The following is an 18696-nucleotide window of genomic DNA, read 5'->3' as shown; positions in this document are numbered from 1 at the left end:
TTGGGTTGAAGAGCGGCCAAGAGATAGAGACGTAGGTTAAAGGTAGAGCATCTCCAAGCTCCCGCAAGTTCTCAAGTTTTGTGTCAATAGAGGAAGTCTTATCTCTTGTGAGCCACCTGAATACTTTTTTTTTGCTAACCAACAAGTAAGCCAGTTGTCCATTTTTACACACTGTTGAAGTGACAACTCTGAAAGTCATCATCATTTTTTCCATTGCTAACTCTTCTCCTAGCTTCTCAGCCAGCTTCTCTCAGCTGGTTCTGGAATCTGACAGAGCTAGCCAGCACTTCCTCAGTGGGCAGCATTCTCTCAAGAACCTTTCTCCTTTCTATTGCAAATCTCACCAGTGTTTGAATGAGAAACTCTCAGGTTAAAAGAAGGAAAAACAGTTGATAATACTGAGAGTTACTCTGAAGGAAGCAGTGGGCTGGGAGTTGGCTGATGGAGTTAGGGGTTTTCAGACAGGATGGAGAACACTTGCTTATACCATTCAGCCAAGATACTTCTTAGTGCAAATCTTTCTCCCAAGCAGAAGAGCAAAACCACACGGACACATCTTAGTTCTCTCATCACTGACTCTGGCTAACTCAGTGCGGAGAGTTGTCTCAGAAGAAAGGTAGGAAGCAATAGTTGTGAAGACTTTTACACGGGCATACAAGCCAGAGTCCCATGGTGCCTTTGCCCACGTTAAGCCAAACTAAGCTTGGTATGCAGGATTGAGGGTCCCAGTTAGTAACATGGCTATAAAAGGTGTCATGAAACTTGCAACCAACTGCAACTCCTGGAGCCACAGGAAAATGCTGGAGATAAAACTTTGAAGAATTGACTAAGACCGAGTGCCTCCCAGGGCTTTCTGCTGGTCTGTAACTGAGAGCATTTACACACCAAACACTCGCTGCTGCCAGTACTGGCTAGAGGGAAGCTTCAGATTTCCACACAGGGGTTTCATTGTTACATCTTGCAGGGGCATTCAGAGCCCTGGGCTTTTTCACCTGCTGGGGCACAGCAGTCAGGTCTGGGAAATCCTCTGGCTGGTTTATTGACCTCAGGTGCCATATTTTTTCCCCTTTTTTTTTAAAAAAAAAATTCCTACCAAGTTCTATCCCTCCGGGGTCCAAGGATTAACTGAAGTTAGTTGGTTATCAACTGATTTTTAGCAATGATGCTAACCCCTGTGGGTTGGACGCCTGCTGTTTGCAAAAATTTCCATGGAGTACAAAGATCAAGACCCCAAAGTCCACCATAAGCCCAGAAAATACTCCCAACCGTCAGGTCAGTCAAAGGGGCATGTTAGAACTGTTTCGTTTTCTAAAGTGTGTTACATACCCTTATAAGCACAGACGTGGGCATACGTTTACTGGGCTGAAGCCCATGCAAGGTGACATCAGCTGTTTCCCTTTCATGACTCTCCACCAGACCTCATTTTAAACTGATTGTCCAGTCTTTCCCCAGAAGGGTCCAGGACAACACAGGCAGCTTTCACATGGGGGACCAGGGTACAGGATATCAGATCTCAAGCTTGCATACGTTTACTGGGCTGAAGCCCATGCAAGGTGACATCAGCTGTTTCCCTTTCATGACTCTCCACCAGACCTCATTTTAAACTGATTGTCCAGTCTTTCCCCAGAAGGGTCCAGGACAACACAGGCAGCTTTCACATGGGGGACCAGGGTACAGGATATCAGATCTCAAGCTTGCATAACAGGTACGTCACCGGGTGAGGCATCTCCCTAGCCTCACGTTTTCAATCTGTTTGCTGGACCCTGGCTTGCCTTAATCAAGTTTTACAACGAGTTTTCCTCAAGGTAAAATTTTATGAAGAACATCTGACTTTCTCCGTTACCTTGGGGTTAATCTGCCGAAGAGGTTGACTGACACAGACATGTAATCCAAGTGCATTATTTCCCTCCTCTTTCAGGGTTCACCGTGAGGATGACCGCTCTCACTGTGCAACACAGGTGCAACCAGAGGCATTTCCTACGTGGAAGCCAGGGCTTTAATCAAACTTTATTTGTAACACACGCACAATTTGTCTCGAGAGGTGGGCATAAAAGGATCCAGGAGCAGAAGTCTCTGGGTAATGGTGACTTTGGAAATAACAAAAGGAAGGAAATCATAATACAAAACAGAAAAAAGAAATAAAATCAAAAGAAAAAATAAAAAGGAAAGGAAAATACTTTGAAGGCGCTTTTTCCATAGGAAAAAAATATTTTATTTTTTTAAGAACAAATTCATTTTGAAACAGACGTGGAATGTGACTGCTCGGATCTCATTTCTGGGGCTTAACTGTCATGTGGGACTAAAGCAGATTAAAAAAACCTATGACAGGCTATTAAAATAAAACAAAGAAAAAAATATTTATAACTCAGGCATAATACTGTGTTACTTACAAATTGGACAACGAAATTAAATAAATATTCATGGTACATAATTACGGCACAAATATGCAGCAATTTGGCAACCTTTTATACCTTTTTTTTTTCCTCATTACAGTGCAAAGGGGATGACACTGCCGTTAAACAAGCTGTAGCTAAATACATTGCAAAATTCAGATTTTTATACAAAACATCTTGCTTAGACTTTATAAAAAACCAACATTGCTCTATGTACACAATCTGGGTAAGAAAAGCCATTACTGTCTTGTTTTCATGTGTATTTTTATTAAAAAGGTGAATAAGGCTACTGTAACACCCGAATCCATAGACGGTAAGATCTGAACCTATTTACAGCGTCTTCACTTAAAACAAGATGGTGCAAGCTCCATCCTAGCCAGGCGACTAGGGATGATAAAACAAGCAAGGCATTTACAGTAACTTTCCAAAGCTGAACCAACTCCAAGTAAGGGGACAGTTGGTAAGATTGTCATTTTCTGCACCAGACACAAAACAGACGCACAGGACACTTCTCAATGGGTTGCAGGTAACTCAACTCTTCATCAATTCATCTGATTCTTCACAGTTTAGCATAGAACCAAGACGTAGCCAACCGATGACACAGACATTTGATTTCATTAAAAAATCAGACGGTTTCCCATGTCTCCCCCTCCTCGTCCCTCTCCCCCTTCCTAGAATTAACTTTTGATGGCTTACAAGAAAATCTTGTATGAATGCACAGGAGAGGTTGGGGTGATGGAAAGAATTACATATGTACTGTGGCTGGTCGCCGTGGCAACACTCCACAGAAATATGATATAGATATATATAATATATATTGGAGATATATATTATACATATATGTACACACATGTACCACACACCCACTCATACACACACACACACACACACACACACACACATCGAACCAACATCATCTTCAGGTTTGGGAAGTAGGGGGATAATTTCTGTGACAACTCTTTTTTTGCAGGTACTCACTGGAGGTCTGAGAACCTTCAAATGCTGTCATTAGAATTTTTTTTTCCTCCCAATTCAGAAAGCAAAATGTTACCATAGTAACAGGACTCTGTTAAAGATGTCTATTTTGCATAGCACTTAAAAAAAAAAGGGAAGGCTTCCTGCTTCCTGTTTATTCTTCTGGAAGGGCAGGGATGGGGCAGGAGAGGAGGAGAGACCCACAGCTAACCGGTCAGCTGTTACCCCCTCAGTGTGACCTGCTAAATCCTAGAGAACACTTCAGCCCATAAGGCAAGGGAAAAATCCAACACAGAAAATAAAGGCCAGCACGTCTTGTCGCTGTCTAACCCGGGGCTAGGTCACATCGATTTCCTGGTGTTTGGGGGCTGGCATTCTTAGTCTACAGTTCTTCGAGATTTCCACAGGACCTTGTTGTTTTTGCTGTTTGCTCTCATTATTGGTGTTTTCCTCGTAATTTTGGGGAGTAGCTATCCAATCTTTCACTTTTTAAAGCACTAATCGCTGGGATCACTTTAATCACCACCACCAATGAACTCCACATCTTCTGGTGTGTATTGTGTGTAATCTTAAAATATATATTAGTAAAAATCTTTCATTTTATATCCCTTGTGTTCTATACACCTATTATAAATATGTCCTATCTTCCTCCTTCCCTTCCACGTCATAACTTACTTCCGTCTTAAGGACTCTAAGAGGTGGGCCATGTGTGCTTTGCTTTGACATGGAGCCCGGGTACAGCCTTGGAGCCCGGACAGCACGGCCATAAACCAAAACCCAAAGTGTAAGGCTCAATTAGGGAGGGGGAAGGGGCACTTACGGGGACTGGGGATCTGACCTGCCTTTCCTAATGAGAATTCTCCAATAACCTCAGTGGTGATGGACTTACAGCCTGTTTGACCTTTGGCTTTTCAACTTCTAGGTCAGATTTGGCTCTCTGCTCTTCTCCTAAATGCTTTCCCTGTGTTTAATAAAATGTGGTAATATAGCAGCTGCGTCTGCTTAAAACATCTCCCAAAGCAGACGGACTCTCCCACAGCTCCACGGCTGCACTTTTTATTGCCAGTACCTCAACAGTCCTGCTCCAGTACTTCACCGGAGGCCTGCCCTCTCCTGCTCCCTCTGTGCTCTAGCCGGTCCTTTCACAACAATGGCCCCTTTGTTCCCCTGCAGGAGAGGGACTTTGATTCCCTGCTGCATAGCTGTGTGATGGTGAGCAGCTCCCCACCACTCACCAGTCACCTCCCACCTGTCTCCGACCTCTCAGAGAAGCCAAAGCACTATCTATATTGGTTCCTCCTCGCTTCCCTACTGTGCTCCAGGGGCAGCAGCCAGCACCTTCTCACTCCTCCACACCTCCGTGCTTTCCCCGCTGACCCAGCCTCCAGGCAAGCAGGGTTCTGTACCTAATACCCATCTAATGTGATCTTGGTGTAAAACGGTGAAGCCGGGACTCTCTGGGGTGAGCATCCCGTGATGATGCAGGACGTGGAGTGAGGGGTCTGGGGAGGTGCTGCAGAGCCCTGGTACGAGAAGGAGTGAGTGAGGACTAAACACTAGAGATCTTTGAAAACCATACTGAACCCGAGGTCCGAGTGATAAGTCCAGTGTGCACGGCAGGAAACGTGGAGGCAGAGGCCGGCCTGGTGCGCAACCTTCTCCTAAGATGTGGCTGCACTATCCATAGCCTACCGTGTCCCCCCCGGGCTCTGCAGAGGCCTGAGTGGCTGGGTGCATGGCTTGGAGGTCCGCGTGGGAACGCGGCAGTCCAAGTGGGGATCTCCTAGCAGTCTTCCAGCTTCCGGGGAGGGTCTGTGGTCCCCAGGGTCGAAAAGCTACAGACTACAAAACTGTCCAGATCCGGGCTCTTCCGGGAGGCATCCTGCCCCCAACAGCCAGGCTCAGGCAGTCCCTGCGTGCCCAAGAACAAGGTGCGAGTTCCCTTGGGAGGCGCAGGTCTCAGGCCTCAGACCTTGTAGTAAATGTTGGCAGGACTCTGTGGGGGCATCTCCTGCACGATGTACACCGGGTGCCCATAGTCCCCGCTGACCTTCTCGTAGTGTGGGCAGAAGACACTGTCTGCAGTCCTTAGCGGTATGATAACGTCACTGGGCTCCGAGCCATTGTTGTTGCCACCTCGCTTGGGCGTGGCCAGTGTGCTGAGAGACAGCGTGGTCGTGTGCTGTGGAGAGTGTTTGCGGTGTCTCCTGCGGTACTTGAGCAGCAGCACCACCAAAGTGATGATGATGACGATGAAGATGATGCATCCTGATGCAATCCCTGCGAATAAGGCCACTTCGGAACCCAGGAGATTGTTCCCGGAATGCCCCGCGCTGTTGCCATCGGTGCTAGAACCTGCACAGGAGCAAGAAGAGCGGGTTACCAGAGTCCTGGGTTTGCCCTGTGGCTTGCAAATCCCTCGAAATGTAATACTTATGCCTGTCCAACGTTCAACCCACAGGACGAACTTGACAGACAGGGCAAAGGAGCCTCAAGGTCCAATGCTCACACAATCCCCAACCGCTTCCTTGTCTGTGTCACATGCAGCAGAATGGCGAGACATTCGGACAGACGGCCCTGGGCCCCCCTAGCCTCCATACGTCACGGTGATGTACCAGGCCCAGCTGGAAGGAAGGCACATGCCGCTACTCCAGAGCGCGGTGCTGCTCCTGCCCCTGCCCTGGCCTGCTCTTCCCTCAAGCTAGAAACCAGGTCTTTATGTACCTCTTCAAAGGCCCGCCTTCCTCAGCGAGCCCTGCCCACCCAGCAAAGATGCACCAGAGAGGAAGGAGTGATGGGACCCGGGAAAGGCTTCAACTCGTAACTCGGTTGTATCATTTGATTTACACTTAAAATATATTTGGAAGGCAGCAGACGCTCTGGCACGGAGCAGGCTGCTAACCCAAATGTTAGCGCTAAAGAATTGCCTGGCACCATTATACTATCCATTTATCAGTTTGTCACAAGAATTTGACACATCTTGTCATTGAAAGTTAGAGAGAGAAGGGGGGAAAAAAAAACTTCCTTTCTTGACTCTTGGAAAGAAACAGAATATCCAAATTCTCATGGTCTCCAAACCAGCAAAAGGAATCTAATACAAAAGTAGTGCTGGTGTGTGTGTATGTGTGTGTGTGTGTGTGTGTGTGTGTGTACGTGCACGCCCCAGCTATTCCATACAATGAAGCAGGACTGTGGAGAAAATGAGCCTGTTTTATACAGCACGCTGTACTTCGGCCAGTCAGCCCTTTGATATTTTTTTTTTATTTTCACACACAGAATGTGAAAACCATTAAGAACAGCCACCTGGAAGGTATACCATTAGGCGGCGTTTTCTGAGATTCAGAAAAGGATCGTCGAGGCTCTTTGTGGATTAGATGTAATTAGACAGGGATTAAGGCACAAATTATATATACATTAAATCAGCTTTGGGATGGTGTCGGCGGTGATCGGGAGCCAGCATCAGCCAATGAAAACCCGTCTGGTGGAGCATCACTGGTAACTGACACATCTGGTGAGCTCTGCTATTGTAACTGTAGGACTTCGCTGGGAATGAGTTAGTCTGTCTTATTGGCCAAGTTAATACCGGCTCACTGAGCGCAGTGCACAGGCACCACGGCTGTAGTGAACCCCATCAGTGCAGAAGTACTCTGAGGATTCTCAACCTCTGGGGGGGGGGGTCTCACAGATGCACCCCACAGACTTACACACACATACGCCACGCCACCGTACCTGGATTTGGCTTCACAAAGGGACTTGTTGTTGAACTTCTCCCATTCGTACCAGCTTCTAGCTCTGGACGTCTTGTTGGATCATTATTCCTGGTTGATCCAGCAGAACTTGCATCTATATGAAGAACAAGGGATTAATCACGGCACAGACATCTGACTAGAGCTAGCTTCAGAGCTGCACAGATATCTCAAGAGGCATGAATAGCAACGAACATAAGACTGTTTATGCAAAGCACTGTGAAATACAAGAATATAATCTTCCTTTTTAATCAGAACGGTTATCCTAGTTATCTCGGAGGTTTAGATTGGGAGGCCATCTGTGGAAACTATAGGGATTCTTGCATTTGGCAGTCAAAGCATTGCAGATGACATTTCAATTTAACTGAGCAAGTTGATTGACTACTGTACCGGCTTCTAATTAGAAGGATAATTCTCTCTTTCTGCACAATAGGTTATTCTACATGAAAACATGGCTCTTTGGTTGTCCAGATTTGAAAATGAAGCAGAGCTTGCAGAACCACTGTTTACATACTGGATACTTTTTTTTTTTTTCAATCAAAGAGGTATTCTGCATTTTAAAGAGAAACATGCATATCTGTGGTGATGCACAGATACTCTGTCTTGCTGGCCTGAACTTTTAGAGAGATCTCCAATAAGAAAAGCTGAATATACATACATACATATATATATATATATGCATGTATATATATTACCTTGGGGGACACTCTGCCAGTGGTTCAAAGTGCAGAGAAGGGTCTGCCTTCAAAACTAAGAAGAGGGGTGACAGTGATCGTCACCTGGTGCCACTAGCTGGGGATACACCAGGTCACAGTGGCTTCACAAAGAAGCAGATGATCTTTACCTTGTCCAACTTTCATGAGGATCTTCATGGCTCTTGTCTGGCACACCCCTCCCTCCTGGTTATCCAGGCCCTCCAAAGACCCATTTGATGTAGCTGATCAAAAATAAAATGGACAAAACAAAAAAATAAAGAAAAAATCAGGAAATCAATAGGCAAGATTACATGAACATGAAATGTCTGAAACCAATTTGAAAAATAAGAATTCACTCTTTGTCACAGGTTCTCTGAATGTATGGGATGCTGAAAGCCAAAAAGAAACAGAAACGGAAACAAAGAGAAATGGATCCTGGAAACATTGCTGCACGTGAGCTACCTGCTTCTAAATGTGCTTACACACTCCCTCCCGGACACATCTGATTTAGCATGGCTCTACAGGTAAAGGGGACAGCATCCTCCAAAATGCCCACAGACTGAGAGAGGGCCAAACTAGAAAGCACAAAAGAGTGAACCCGGTAATTTCAAAACTCGGCAATCATCTCCCAACACCTGCTTCCTCCACTCCAGACTTCCTGCTTCAAGAACAATTAACTTGATGCTCTGCTTGTCAAGCGTCCAAGCTCTGCAAACACCGGCAGGGAAGCATTCTCACACCCCCTAGCTCCTTTCTCCAGCCTGAAATGCACTGAAGAAGCATCCTAGAACTCAGGTCTTCCCAGTCTGCCTTCTGCTCACTGTGTAAATGCCACCAAGCATGCATTATCAGCAACCCCCATGAGCCTCCTCAGCCCGGCTTTCTGCAGGGGAAACCTCCAGCTGAACAGAGGTTTAGCACACTCCCTTCCCTCAGTGACAACTTGGATACCAGGCGGGGGAACCACCTTGTCCCACATTTGCCAAGTGGATCCTTTCCACCTTAATGAAGGCCAGAGCAAAGACATCCCTTCTACCAACATCTTTCTATTTTTTAAAGCAGCCATGTTCTATCTCCACACGTAGCTGTTTGTCCTTAGGCCGGTGAAATCTCTAAATGGCTTTGTAGCTCAAGCCGTAAGGAGATGGGCTGTCAATCTGTGTAATGAGGAGCAGGCTTTCAATTACAGCTCCAGTTTGAGTAGGAAGAGAGGGTGGAATGTGTTGGACACTGCCTCCCCTTGAGTTCAAGGGGCAAGGAGCAGAAGTGTTTCATATACACATCTGTAACTTCTATCACCTTCCACTTTGGCTATCAAAGTCCTGTCTACAAACACTACACTCGGAAGAGAACGAGGACTGGACAGGTGTGCTCGCAACTCCTCTTGATTTGGGTGTTTCCTTTTCCAAGCCTACCACCATCACCAAACACTTCTAAATGTCTTCTGAGCAAAAGTTCGCACTCACTGGATAATTGAAAATAAGCGCACACAAATTTCCTTCTGTGTTCTAGAATTGTCAACTTCTATGCTCCTATTTTCCCTAAAAGCAGAGGATGCCTCGTCTGGGTATAGATCTCTTGGGCCTAACTGAGAGCTTGCCTAAGTTGGCTCTCATAATCGCAACTCATTCAGAAGACACTGTTGCTGACGCTGAAGTTTTTCCTGGGAAAACACCTAATAGTTGCCATAAGAACTTTGTTGCGGAGTTGCAGTAAGTTACACAGTATCCACTCACACACTGGAGGAAACAGTTGCCAGAGAAGTCAAAATAATGGTCTAGAGAGATTGCTTCTGGGCACCTAAAAAGGCCTTTGTTGTTATTGTTAGTATTTTCCTCATCTTTCTCTTTCCCTTCTGCAAAAACAGTAGCTCAGCCTCAGAGCCTCTCTCCTAAGGCGGCTTCTCACAGAGTGGGTTCCTCTGAGCGCTGTTTCTAGAGTGATCTAGGGCAATGCTGAATCTTTAATTATTGTTTAGAGTTCTCTCACACCTTTTCTTGGGAGTCAGGATAAGTCTCCATAGAGAAAAAAAAAAATAGAAAAAGTGATCTGGTTTGTTAAATCACCTAGTTTTCTTAATTTGAAGAGAAGGCCAAGTTTTAGACTCACGGATACATAAAGCAATTCATGCTTAAGTGCATCCCATTGAAAGTTAAAGAAACAACTTTTCTTGCCAAAATTCTCAACACTCATCTGACAAAGGACAGAGTAAAAACTAAGCAGGGGGAGGGAGGAGTACAGGGAGCAGGGAGGACTACAGAGGGGAAGAATACAGGTGGCAGAGAAGACTACAGAGGGGGAGGACTACAGAGGGGGAGGACTACAGGAAGCAGAGAGGACTACAGAGGGGAGGACTACAGGTGGCAGGGAGGACTACAGAGGAGGAGGACTACAGAGGAGGAGGACTACAGAGGGGGAGGACTACAAAATGGGAGGAGTACAGAGAGGGAGAAATACAAGCAGTCAAGGAGAAATGGAAGTGGGGTGTAGAGGTATGTGGTGGGGAGGGTTGGGCTAGAGGGGGCAGGAAGGATTACAGAGCTCTTTGGTTTAATCTTGAAGGGAAAAATCAGCTTCAGATTGAAAAAAAGACTGGATACCAAAAAGTAGGCAGGAAGGGAAGTTCCACCACCTGCAAGTGCCTGTACTTGCAGGGCCACTGATGAATTCTAAGCACGGAAGGATAAATACTTTTTTAAAAAACAAAATTTGCAGGTTAGTGCCTCTTCTATACCAGAACATCTGGGCTGAGTTCCCCCAGTTTACTCCAAAAGATGTAGAAGCCACCCCACAGTTGTAAAGATCTCGAAAGAAACTCAAATCAAATTTCAATCTGTGCTTTAGCACCTAGAGACCACAGAATTGTGAGAGGGAGAGGAATTGTGTAAAATGGGAACCATTTCAAAGCTCTAAATGCTCTAACTTTCCCCCCCTTGATTAACCAAAATGAACAAACAAACAAAGGAGTAGGGGAGGGGTGGTGTGCCATTAAGGGGGGAGGGTGGAAAAGACTGGGGAAACAAGCATTCTGACCACAGATGATACACACACACACACACACACACACACACACACACACACACACACACACAACCTCAGCTGCTGTTCCTTTTAAGCTAACTTGGGAGTTGTGAAAGTCAGAAGTAGAACCTGGGAGGAACTCATGACCAACTGTTGTTAAAAATGACTGAACTGTGTGGCACCATTACACGTGCCCCGACAAAAGGTACCGGTCACTGAAATGTGAGGTCTAATCTGACATCAACTTGATTGGGTCAGGAACTTTGTAGGGAGGGCACTTGTGCCTCTCGTGTCTTTGAGTGTATCAGAGTCTCTCCCTACACGGAGACCACTGAGGTGGTCGGATCTGTCCTACACTCGTGTGAGTGGAATCATCCAGTGGGGTCCCTGACAGGATGATGGGCAAAATGAGAAAGGCAGCTGAGGCTAGGCCCTCTCTCTGCTTCCAGACCCCTCTAGAGGAGACTGCTTGTATCCCCTTACACTGCAAGCCAAAAGGAACCCTTCCTCCTCTAAGCTGCGTTTGCCCCTGCAACAGAAGTAACTAATATTTCTAGCACTGCTATCTGACAAATTGTCATGGAAAAACCCATTTTCAGATGTTCCTACCGACAGAAACCTTTAGGAGTGTAACCAGCAATAAAAGCCTTATATGAGATACAAGCCTTGAATCTGATAGAAGTGTGGTTTTCTACATGCCCTCAAAAGTTAGGATAATTCTAAGTCTAGAGGACCTGTCCCTCCTGGAACCCTTGTGTTCTGTCTTGATTGTGCCTGTTTCCTGGCCATGAGCTACTGAAACAGATCACAAGATTAGTATTCCGGTGTCCCCCATCCTCACCCCATCAACCTGGAACCTAGAAGCTTTAAAAGGCTCAGCACTGATTTTTGAAACATAACAAGAAAATTGCTAATACCTGGGGATAAAATCTATTTCCATTTCATTAGATTTTTTTTACAACTATTTATAACTTTCACTTGGACATCCCAGGGAATTTTTTTTTAACTTAAAGAGTAAAAATATACATTACTTCGTTATGCTCAGTTTGCCTTTGTATCAACCCACCAGCATTCTCTAATGCGGCCATGAACGTTGTGTCACCAAATGAATAAAATCGCATTTAATCACCAAGAGACAGGGGAAATAGCATTGCTGTGCTAAAGGTTTTACTTAATGTCCAGACACTTTTCTCCCCTGGCCTGGTTGGGAGGGAAATAGACTTTTTATAAGATTAAAAATTACTTGAGAACTTTCTCCATCCAGTGGAGAGATAGGTTTAATAGAGATATTTGGGCATTTTATAGTTGACTTTCCAAAACTCTTGCTTCTTGGGCCTAACTCAGAGCATTACTACACCTTCCTGTCTCCTCTGGAGGGAGCGAAGATGGCTGCCCAGCAGAAGGGCGCCCTGAACTGGGTGTGGTATCCATGTCTGCAATCTTGGCCACCAGAAGCCTAAGCCATGAGGATTGAGGGTTCGAGGCCAGTGCAGGAAACACAAGAAGACTCAGTCTCAAAACACGAAAAGACAAAAACAACAAAGCAACGAAACAGAGTCTGAGGTGCCTGAGTTTGCAATTATCTGCAGATCTTCTGGGTAGTGACCTATCTGATCGATATGGTACTGGCTATATGAGCGTCAAGAGAGCTAGAGAGGTGGGAGCTGCTAAACAGACCACACAGATGGGTTAGGGAATCCCCACAGACACGAGCCGCTCCATGTGTCATCGTGTGGCTGTATCTGCTCTGCTCCGAGGCCAAGCTACGGCTGCTGGCTGTCCTGAGTCCAATGGAGAAGAGTAGGTTCATTAGGTGGAAGGTGAAACAGCCCACATGTGGACCTTGTTCCCCAAGAGACATTCTACGATTCAGTACCATCCCGCCAAAGGACACATCTTTGGGTCCTGTGACGGATGGTCACACTATGGAGGATTGGCCACACTATTTTAAGTGGCCATGAGGGACTTGTACATTGACAGTCATTTGGAAGTAAATATATCGACTAATCAAAGCAGGCTCACCAAAGAGACACACGGCACTCATATATTCAGGAAAACAACAGAAGCTCTGTCTTTACATAGGGCTGACCTTGAGGGAGTCTCTTTGATTAGTTAACAGTCAGTGTTTTTATAATAATCTCTGTCAGTGCCAAATTCTATCTGTGCTGCCCTTGCCTGCTCACTCTATACCACACAGTGGCCATGCTACCTCCATTTTGTTGGGTGAGATTTTCTACACATGCCTCCCCCAAGCTCAGCACAGGCATCTGAAAAAAACTAGCAGGGACCTAAATGGCAAACTGAAAGGCATCATCCAGAGAGAGAGAGAGAGAGAGAGAGAGAGAGAGAGAGAGAGAGAGAGAGAAAGATGACTTTAATGTCACCCCAACACACAGAACCAGACCGCTGTGTCCTCCCACCAGGGCTGCATCTCTGAGTGTCAACAAAATAAAACAAAAAGGGATTGACATATACATTGAGAAACAAGGACACTGGACAAGATGCAAGTTATTTAATGTCAATGTACCAGCTGGGGAGCTAAGATCTTTTTACTTAGTCCAGTATCTGTTTAAATTCCGGAAAAATACAATTCAGATTCAGGGTATATACCACAGAGACAGGATTCAGTCTCTAGAGCCCAAGTTAATGCATCTTCATGGCTCGGTTAGCAAGGTCATTCTCCAAGATAACTGACACAGAAGGAGAAAAAATCCTAAACACAGAAATAATAATGTCCGGGAAAAGCCAAAAAAAATCAATGCCTGTTTTTCAAAAGGACAATGAGACAGTGTCTGAAACAAACATCAGTTCAAAGCACTGGGAAGAAGAGGGAAATTTTTTTTTTTTTTTACTATGTTTTTTTTCACTGTGGTTGCTGAGGGAAACAGTGGAATGTATCTCCTGGATTTCCAATGAGATAACAGGAATCTGGCTGAACAGTAGGAGTTCAGCCTTCCTTGTCTCAGAGTGTCTCACTCCCTAATACCAAAGCTTGCCTTGTCCGTCAGCAAAGGCACCAGGGCACAGTCCCTCACAGTGTCCCAGGAGGGAACAAGAATGCAAAGTAAGGCATTCTCAAAGAGAAACACTCATTCGGCAAAACACAAAACACGTACACAGCAAGAACGTTCGTTCAACAGAACACAGACACAACAAGAAAGCACCCGGCTTGGCTCCGTGCCTGGCTTCCACTCCCATTTGATGAACTTTCTTGGCAGGTAGGAGACTGTCCAGACTTAAACATCATAAACCAGCAGGACATGTGTGTTCCTCATCCAAGGGAACACAGGCCCGACTCACGGGAAGAATCACTCCCATCAAAACTGTGCACTGTTACTGAATTTCAAAATCTCCAAGTAGACAATCACACATGGAGAATACCTGGCCCCAGCAGCTTCTACATCACAGAAGCTCTTGGCTTCTGTACCGGGCAAATGACTTGGAAAAAGCCAATCTGAAAAATAAAAACTTAGACATCCCCTCTTCTCTTCCAGCACTAAGGATTGATGGAAGCCCTGGATTCAGAGCAAATGGATAGGTTTTTCTTGTGTGGGTGTTAGGAGGGGTGTCTTAATTTTATTTCCTGAGCTCAAGCACTCTATATGAACCACAATGGTATCGTTCACTGATAGCTCAGAAACAGAAGTCTTTAAAAATGTACCCACTTGGACGTGTCTTCCAGCAAGCCATTCTTACGTGGTTATGCACCGGGAAGACTTTAATGGCAGTTACTCGATCGCTTTCAGGAGCTGAGAACACTACATAGCCGTGTGTTCAAGAGTCAGCATGGTAAACAAGGCTTGGACCCCAAGGGACAGCAATCACTTGGGAGAACAGCCGCAATATCTAATTATGAGCGCCATAGCTGAAACTAAGATTTATCATGGGCTACTCCTAAAACCTCTCAACCACGGAGAACTCTATGAAGATTAAGTATGCGCCTATCCTAGATGAGTCAGTTACCTCGGATAAGTAGTCCTCAAAAGAGAATGGCTCACAAAAGAGGGGACAGGAATACACGGTAGACACACGCGTTTGTGCACATGTCTATACAGTACTTGTGAGAATGTGTGTTTACGCACACATGTGCGTGTGCATGCATACATATATGAGAGGACATCAAGAAAACAGGTTGAGGGCCAGGTATGGCAGTGCATGCCTTTAATCCCGGCACTCAGGAGGCAGAAATAGTTGGATATCTCTGAGTTAGCCTGGCCTACGTAGTGACTTTTAGGCTAGTCTGTGCTACAGGCTGGGAAAGAAGTCTCAAGGCTCAGTACCCAAAACTTTGCAGACTGTGGAATCTTTTGGAATCTTGGATATTTGTACAGAGTTGTTAGCACCAAAAGTTTTGGGTTCTGGGCTTTTGAGTATGAGGTCAGGGCTGTTGAGCCTGTACCCTCTGGGCTCAGTACAGGCCCCTGACATTATCCTGAGAAAAGCGAAAGCAGGGCAGGCCATAAACTATCCCTGGTCCTGTTTTAACTCGAGAGATGCCTAAGCATGGAAGATTATTTCTGAAGCTATGTATTTTTCCTCAAGATACTGCCCCCGTTAATTCAGTCTCTTGATTTCTTTTTTTAATGACTTCTGTTGAAAAAAATGTTGCTTTCTAGTGTAAAACTTCACTGTTAACATGGCAGCAACTAGCACAGGCAGGACTTCTCATTAGGTAAAAATTACTACAATAATAAACTTTTAAAATAGCTCCATTTAAGAAGTACTCTTCTTATTTACATACTCTGGGGTGTTTTGTTATTGCTACAATCCAGAGACAGCCATCAGCTGAGAGAGTATAACCAACAACAAAGCAAGGAGTCACCATCGACCTGAACTAAAACTACTAAGAGAATTGTGTTTTAAAAATAGGTGCCAGATGACTGTTTCGATAGTAATGACTAAAGTCATTAAAAAAAAAAAAGAATGATATAATAGTTCTAAAGATAAGACATAATTCTCTATTGTCCATTAACTTAAAACCTCAGATTTTTAAAACGCAAACTTCCTGCTCAAGACGGAGATAACATCTCAGGAAAATACCCTGAATCTGAGCCATTGCATCTGAGAGAATTATTTGTAGCACACGACCCATTCTCTGCCCTCCGGTTTTGCTTTGTTTATTTTTTTTTTAACATCCTCGATTTTTAAAATCTCTTGGCCGCAAAATGGAGATACCTAGCTAGGAACGGGTCAGGGTAGAATGTCCATGTGGCAGTGTGGATGGGGAAGGACATCCCACAATCCTCTTGCTTGCCCGACTGTCACTAATTGCAGGCAATGATATTAATGACCCAGTAATTACAGAAAGAGCAGCACTGGAGTAGAAAACGTCCATCCGAGGACAGTTCATGGCTGCACCGTAGCAACTTCTACAGTGGCTGAACTGATGCCTGCTGACAGCTTAGGACGGGACGCTTCAGAAGAGGCAAGCGTTACTCTGTGGCCTCACAGTTTAGATGGCCACGGCATTTATTTGCATTTGCTTTGACCATTGAGAGGCCAGCAGTAACCCTGATGAAGTGTCCCTGTTTGAATCTGTCCTATGTGTGAGCCTTACTCATACAGGCAGGAGACATGCGCTCTATCCAAGAATCTGGAGCAGTTTCTCAGACTTTTATTTCAATGTAAGAATTAGCTTCATCCCGTAGTTTACCAGTAGAAAGAGGAAAGCTGGGTTGATTCACTAACGCAAAGTAACTTTTAAGTCCAGTTATCATCACTCAGCAACACATAGTCTGGTTTCTCCATATGAGATCCATTATGCTCTTGCCCAAGACTGGGCTGATCTATCAGTCCATCCTGCTATCCAGCCACCCATCCACACATACACCCACCATCCACCCATCTCCTCATCCACCACCCACCATTCACATATCCAACAGTCTACTTATCTACCATCCATATATCCACCCGTCTGTTCACTCACCGCCTACAGGCACGCACGCATGCATGCATGCATGCACGCGCACACACACACAAACACTCACATACACACACACACACACACACACACACACACACACACACACACACACACACAGGCAGCACTTGCATTTAGCAAAGGAAGCCTAATGTCTCTTACCGTCCTCGTCCTATACTGAACTAACTTGATTTTAATTACATTATTACTTAGCAACTTCTGTCAATAGGCTCAAAGTACTTGCAAATGCTATAAAGTCAATCTAGTATAACCTTGTTGGGGGAATAAAAAAAAAAAACACAGAGATTTTAGACTTTTATTAGTAGGTCTAAAAAAAGAAAGAAAATTTGAAGTGTGTATAAGGGTGTTTCTCCCATCTTTCTCCCCTGTAGGCATTGCTATGTTGCCCAGTTAGTGTTCAACCCCTCCCCTTGGTCTTCTGAGTAGCTGGGACTAAGCACATGCCCTAGCACCCAGCCTACCTATACTCTCATAGGATTGTCTTAGTTCAGCTCGGGATGCATGACTCCGCCAGTTATACACTATATCATGTATGACAGGGCACCACTGCCAACATGTTTGATAGAAACAGCGTTTGTTGTTTATATTATAGGAGCTTATAACACAGCTCCATGTGTACTGTCTCTCATCTTTAACCTCTTCATGTATGTGTAAGTATGCATGCATGCGCCAGTGTGTCTGATCCGCTGCACGGTCATGCATGTGCTTTGCGTTTCTGCACACCATCATCACTATTATTTTCCAGGCATACTTTTCTTGCTACCCATGCACATATATCACCCATGTCTGCATGTTCTCATGGCCGTGCACACATGGCCCAGGAGCCATGGTTACACACTTGCAATGGAGACCTAAGGGTTTGGAGGCCTGGCATTGGGCTTGGGCCTGATATTTCATGGCATGTAAAGTGTTCTAAGCCACTAGCACTGTTTGTGTTTCTTCCAACAGTAAAAACTTTCTATTTCCTGTGCTGCTAGACTTGAAAGTGAGGCGGGCATGAAGGCCATAGCACTCCCCCAAGGATCAAACGCATCCACACTCAGAGTTAGCGCTTTAGGAATACATTTGAGCCTCTTAAGAACTATATAAATCAGTTTTTCTCAAAGTAATCTATTTTTTTTTCCTCCAAAATGTCTGTCTATGCCTCTCGGCTATTTTTTTAAGTGTTTTATTTGCTTGAAAATTTTATCTTCGTGATGAATATTTAAGGGCTGTTAAGAAAGAAACGTGTCCTCTTTTATGCACTGGGTCTCTAGCATTGTTCAATTATTTATAAATCTATGTGAACCGTTAACAAGCTATAAATACGAGGGTAGAGATATAAAGATGAGTGCTATGAAATAATAAAGACAGTTTTATTCTGAATAATTCCTGAATAACTTCTTGGTTATGTGAAACCCTTTATTTCTCATCTTACTTAGTTTGCATTCATGGTGTTTATTCTTACTCGATCTTTGCTCCTCAAGCTGGGATCTGTGGTTGCACCTCTCTTTCCTTGGTTACTTTCATTGCAGGGTGTGGTAATGGCAGGCCTGTATGTGTCTGGTTTACATGGCCCCCTTTTCTTGCCCCCTTTTCCAGGAGACGCCAATGACTGTGAACAGACTCGCACCCAGGCAATCCATATCCTCTGTACCGCCCAGGCCAGCACCCCAGCGGCCATGACTCTGCTAGACTTGGGAGCCCCGAGTATCTTGGTGCAGTCTCAAGATAGGCGGATGCAAAACTGAGTTTTCTTTATATTAAATTCCACACGGACCCTGCTGACCCTTGGGAGCGGCTTCCTACAGATGGAACTCATGGGGCTACTTTGGCATGACGACCGATATTTCCCGTGTCCTAGGGAACCAGAACATGCGAGAGGCCGGTGAACTGGAAAGTTAGAGCCCCAACTGTAGGTGCGTGACACTTCTCCCTGTCTGAGT

General features: G+C 45.1%; 1 protein-coding gene across 1 annotated transcript in view; it reads right to left on the bottom strand.

Annotated features, from left to right (window-relative positions):
* Positions 1–5071: 5071 nt before the first annotated feature.
* Positions 5072–18696, bottom strand: part of Efnb2 (ephrin B2) — a 41234-nt gene continuing 27609 nt past the window's right edge. Inside the window, exons 3-5 of the mRNA XM_032919537.1 lie at positions 7959–8051; positions 7098–7211; positions 5072–5723 (exon numbers count right to left, since the gene is read on the bottom strand). Of these exons, the coding sequence (XP_032775428.1) occupies positions 5335–5723; positions 7098–7211; positions 7959–8051 (596 nt within the window). The 3' untranslated portion in view covers positions 5072–5334. The remainder of the gene's footprint in view (positions 5724–7097; positions 7212–7958; positions 8052–18696) is intronic.

Source organism: Rattus rattus, chromosome 13 (genome assembly GCF_011064425.1).
Source record: "Rattus rattus isolate New Zealand chromosome 13, Rrattus_CSIRO_v1, whole genome shotgun sequence".
NCBI lineage: Eukaryota > Metazoa > Chordata > Mammalia > Rodentia > Muridae > Rattus > Rattus rattus.
The sequence above is the reverse complement of the archived record's forward strand: the minus strand, read 5'-3'. Positions and strand labels throughout refer to the sequence as shown.